The sequence below is a fragment of the Nicotiana tabacum genome, chromosome 22 (genome assembly GCF_000715075.1).
Source record: "Nicotiana tabacum cultivar K326 chromosome 22, ASM71507v2, whole genome shotgun sequence".
NCBI lineage: Eukaryota > Viridiplantae > Streptophyta > Magnoliopsida > Solanales > Solanaceae > Nicotiana > Nicotiana tabacum.
This window is the reverse complement of record NC_134101.1, coordinates 18,659,668-18,664,816: the sequence shown is the minus strand read 5'-3', so window position 1 is coordinate 18,664,816 and position 5,149 is coordinate 18,659,668. Positions and strand designations below refer to the sequence as shown.

Here is a 5,149-nt window from a genome sequence, read left to right as displayed (position 1 = left end):
GAAGTGTCTCAAAGCTTTTGAACAATTGAAAGAAAAGCTCACCATGGCACCTATTATTGTCACACCCGATTGGTCCCTTCCATTTGAACTCATGTGTGATGCCAGTGGTGTTGCTATTGGGGAGGTGCTTGGTCAACGGCATAACAAAATCCTTCGCCCTGTCTATTATGCAAGCAAGAAACTCAATGGTGCTCAAATGAATTATACTGTGACTGAGCAATAACTTCTTGCCATTGTCTATGCTTTTGAAAAATTTTGGGCCTATTTGTTGGGGTCCAAAGTGATTACACCGATCATGCTGCTCTTCGCTATCTTATGGCGAAGAAGGATGCCAAACCTAGATTGATTTGGTGGGTCCTTTTGTTGCAATAGTTTGACTTTGAAGTCAAGTATCGAAAAGGGATAGAAAATCAAGTTGCGGATCACCTATCTAGGCTTGAAGAAGTAGGGAGGCCAAAAGAGAACCTTGAAATCAATGATGCCTTTCCAGATGAGCACATATTGGCATTGTCTAGCACATTTGCTCCTTGGTATGCCGATATTGCTAACTTCTTGGTTAGTGACCTTGTTCTCGATGGATTAGAAGCTTATCAATAGAAAGAGTTCTTGCGGGAGTGTAGGCAATACTATTGGGAGGAGCCCTTTTTATTCCGTATTTGTGCCGATAACATCATTCGGCGGTGTGTTCTGGAAGATGAGGTAATGCCAATTCTCAAGGCATGCCATGACTCCCCGGTTGGGGGCCACCATGGAGGAAACCGGATGGCAGCAAAAGTTCTCGAATGTGGCTACTATTGGCCATCGATCTACCATGATACAAATCAAATGGTCAAGGCTTGTGATCAATGTCAAAGACAAGGGTCAATTTCTAAAAGGCATGAGATGCCTATGAATTTTGTAATGGAGGTCGAGATCTTTGATGTGTGGGGGATCGATTTCATGGGTCCCTTCGTGAGATCTTATGGCATGACATATATCTTGGTGGCTGTGGACTACGTCTCCAAGTGGGTTGAGGCAATCACCTTTCCCAACAGTGAGGCAAGGAGTGTGACCACATTCTTGAAGAAGAACATATTCACGCGGTTTGGTACTCCCAAGGCCATCCTTAGTGATGGCGGTTCTCATTTTTGCAACAAGGCTTTCACCGGACTTCTCGAATAGTATGGCGTAAAGCATAAGGTGGCCACACCTTATCATCTTCAGTCGAGGGGTCAGGTTGAAGTTTCCAACAGGGAGATTAAAAACATCCTAGAAAAAATTGTCAATGCAAACAGGACTGACTGGTCAAGGAAGCTAGATGATACATTGTGGGCATATCGCACAACATTTAAGACTCCCATTGGCACCTCACCATACCGGTTGGTTTTTGGTAAGGCGTGTCATTTGCCTGTGGAGCTTGAACACAAAGCCATGTGGGCTCTGAAAAAGTTAAATCTTGACTGGGCCGAAGCTGCTAACCTGAGAATGACACAACTCAATGAGATGGAAGAATTCCATCTCCATGCCTATGAGAGTGCAACCATGTATAAGGAAAGAATGAAGTTTGTTCATGACAAGAAGATCTTAAAGCGGGAATTCAAATCCGGTGACTTGGTCTTACTTTTCAACTCAAGACTCAAGTTATTTTCGGGCAAACTCAAATCCAATTGGTCTGGCCCGTATAAAGTTGTGAATGTGTATCCTTATGGTGCTATTGAATTGGAGTCGGAGGACGGAACTCAAACTTTCAAAGTAAATGGCCAACAGGTTAAGCATTACCTCGGTACAACAGGAGAAAAGCACTTGGTAGAACAATTTGCTCTCAAGGATAGTCCGACACCAACCCCCACCACTGAGTAGACCAAATGGGACCAACATTATCATGTCGCGACGTTAAATCAAGCGCTTCTTGGGAGGCAACCCATGTGTGGTAATACCCTTTTGTTAGTTTTTCATTTCTATAGGTTTAGTTGTTGGTGTTGAGTAGGTTGACGTGTGTGTTAGAATGAAGGTAACCCAAAATACCATGAAACATGGTGCAAGGACTGAGGCAAGTGAAGAAAAGAAGAATCAGGGATTTGCAGCAACTATGCGGTCGTAATAACTTTGCAAACCGCATAGTGGTTGCAGACAGAGTCAGTGAAATTGGAAATTTGGGTCCACAAAGATGCGGTAAGGTTTCAAATTTTGCGGCTCGCATAACAACTATGCGACCGCAGAATGCGTCGCTAAATAAAGGTGAGCAACCCAGTCCTAAATCCATCGCATAACACATATGCGACCGCATAATGTGTTATGCGATCAACTTGCCCACCGCAAAATGCTCAGGTATAAGACCTTAAACCTTTCGCATACCTTCACCCTCACTCACACAAGAAAATTGTACAACACACACAACATCAAAAAAATACAAAAACAAAAGAAACAGAAGAAAAAGCCAAAACAGTCGAATCACACACAAAATCACATAGTAAGGATCAACATTGCGGAAAGATTCACCCCGTTCATATCTCAGAATTAATTTTTACCTTGCGCATATATGTGGTATGTGATTTTATTCCCTCTTTCTCGTAATTATGTTGAACAATGGCATGTGCTTGATTCCCTTTCTTTTCCCTTCCTCTCAAAGTTGATCAGTGGGGATCTCAGTGGGTAAATTTTTGCATTCGAGAGATAGGAGTCCTGTAATTGAGGGGTTTGACCATTTTTGACTGAGAAAGACGATCTTTGCGGTCTGCATAATTGGTTTGCGATCCGCAAAGTCATCACAAACTGGAACCCTAGGTGGCCTGGTACAATGTGATTTTGCGATGGAGTATGCGGTCGCAAACTTGTTTTGCGGATAGCAAAGCTGCCGCAAACAGTGGTCAGAAAAAAATTACTTTTGTTGTGAACAAAAATATGATCGTTTTGCGGTCGCATAACAAACTTTGCGGTGGTTTTTGCGATTGCATAATTGGTTACCTCTTGGGCATGTAATTTTGTGATGGGTTTGCGATCCGCAAAGTGGTTATGCGATCGCATAATCCATCGCATAAGTTGTCTGTCTCTTTCATTTTCTATCAACATGATTCCTATGCTATATCCACCCCTCACACACTGTTTCATTGATAGGAATAGCATCAAAGAAGTCTTTTGCAATGCGTTCACCACCCGTTTGTGGAAAGAAATAGGCTGCTGCTCTGAGCCAACAAGCACAACAGTCTAAACGTCCACGACTTAAAATAACCCGCGACACTTCTAAGCACTCCTCCCAGTCTGAAAAGGAGGAGGCACAAATTGACCTCCTGCCATCCGTTGACCTACAAACTGAATCACGACGGAAGAGTGGGGAAGATCTAAGATTTGGGGTCCCAGGTTCATGAAAACTATACAAAGAAGGGATAGCAAAGAGAAAAATTCTTGAGGAGAAGCAGTTGAGTCTAAACGGTCTGAAAGAGCACTACCCTCACATGATAGAGAACATTAAGAAGAGGCAATGGGAGTTCTTCACTGAAATCCCAGATGAGTATAATAAGACACTTGTGAGGGAGTTCTATTCTTCTTATGCTGCCTCAAGAAATGCTGAGCAAAAGAGGAACAAGGTATTTCTGCAATCCGTCCAAGTTCGAGGGGTTCAAGTACTCTGTGATGCAGGTACCATTAATGACCTATACTTTGAGGACTAGTCGTCAGGCACGACTGAGTATGATGCCAAACTCGCCAACAGTGACAACGAGCGTGCCCGGATTGCTTCTGTCATATCAAAGGGGAACCCCTCCTGGATTGACCCATGCCACAAGATTTACAAGCGGGATTTCACCCAGGAGGGCCGATATTGGCTCAGCTTCGTCTGCTCCCGTCTGATGCCGACTAGGAATAAAACTGACATAAACATTGAAAAGGCACTCATCATTGCATGCATCATGTCAGGCATAAAGATTGATGTGGGACATATTATATTCAGGGAGCTGGGGATTAGAGCAAACCAAAAACAAACATCTCTTCCTTTCCCGTGTTTGATCACGGCTCTACGTAAGGTTGTGAGAGTTCCCCCTATCTCAAAGCATGATCGTATTGAGAAATCTCTCCAAGATATTGACATCACTCGGATAAGTGATGCAGTAGACAAGAAGACAGACATCCAACCTGAGACTTCACTCCCTCATCCATCAGACTCAGTAGCACCTGTTGCCCCCTCACTGCCTGACACTCCTCCTGCCCCAGCTACCTCTACATCCACTCCTCAGCCAACCTCTACACAGCCACCTGCTGTCTTACCAGCTCTCTCAAAGCTAGGTCTACTAGCCCAGCACGCCAATGCTAAGGTAGATCGACTGACAAAGGAACTCCCGAATCTTCTCCGGCAAGCATTGGGCCCCATCCAAGCCTCAGTGAGCATTCTTCAACATCATAAATCTTATGAAGATCGCCTAACACACTTTGAAGTGCGACTTGAGAGGGTAGAGCGAGGCGAAGTTGGAGATATGCCTCGGCTCAGGAAAGATGTCGATGAGCTAAAATCAGAGCTGCACAAGATGCAGAACTTGGAGTTCGACTTGACCTCCCTTCTCCTGGAGGGCGGCGAGCAGGGTACAGGCACCTCCATTCCGATTTGGATTTGGACTTCACAAACATTATAACAGCCCCAAAGGCACAGGATGCTGAGACTTCAAAGGCTCCAGCTCCTATTGTACACACCGACACTCCTTTAGATGAAGGATCCGGAGAGTCAGAAGGGGAGTCTAATGATTGAGCGACTGAAGATGAGGAAACCGATGAGGACGCATTGGTAGAGGAGACTGAGGGTCAGCGGGACAACAAGGGTAAGCAAGTGGTTGCTTCTACAGATGCTCGGGATGAAGAGGAAGCAGACATGCAGACAGCAATAGCACATTCTCTTGCTGACATGGTCACCAAGGCACATCCAACGACCACACAGTCATCACTGGGAGAGCTAGCAGCTCCCAGATCCCAGACTGTTTCATCTCACGTTTTCGTACGTTAAAGTTTGGTCTTCAGTTAATCAATGTAGACTCGGGGATGAGATTATCTTGAGGTTAACGTATTTATGATATTTATAACAAGCGATAAGTAAGTGCCATGAAGGGTAAAAGGTACACGGATTAAACAAAATGAGTTTCGTTAAAGGTTGTCAATTTGGGATAAAATACGGTCCGAGCTATTATAC

The 5,149-nt window shown here is 44.4% G+C and overlaps 1 protein-coding gene across 1 annotated transcript; it reads left to right on the top strand.

The window, feature by feature from the left end:
- The first annotated feature begins 762 nt into the window (after positions 1 to 762).
- LOC142175731 (uncharacterized) lies at positions 763 to 1,839 on the top strand. Its single transcript, XM_075242712.1, has 2 exons — positions 763 to 1,082; positions 1,275 to 1,839. Exons 1-2 carry the CDS (start codon positions 763 to 765, stop codon positions 1,837 to 1,839), a joined length of 885 nt encoding a protein of 294 aa, XP_075098813.1.
- The last annotated feature ends 3,310 nt before the right edge of the window (positions 1,840 to 5,149 follow it).

Excerpts from the sequence above, each read along its gene's own strand:
- LOC142175731 (XM_075242712.1), top strand. The coding sequence starts at position 763 with ATGGCAGCAAAAGTTCTCGAATGTGGCTACTATTGGCCATCGATCTAC. Across the intron at positions 1,083-1,274 it reads AAGAAGAACATATTCACGCG|GACTGACTGGTCAAGGAAGC; the intron begins GTTTGGTACTCC and ends CAATGCAAACAG.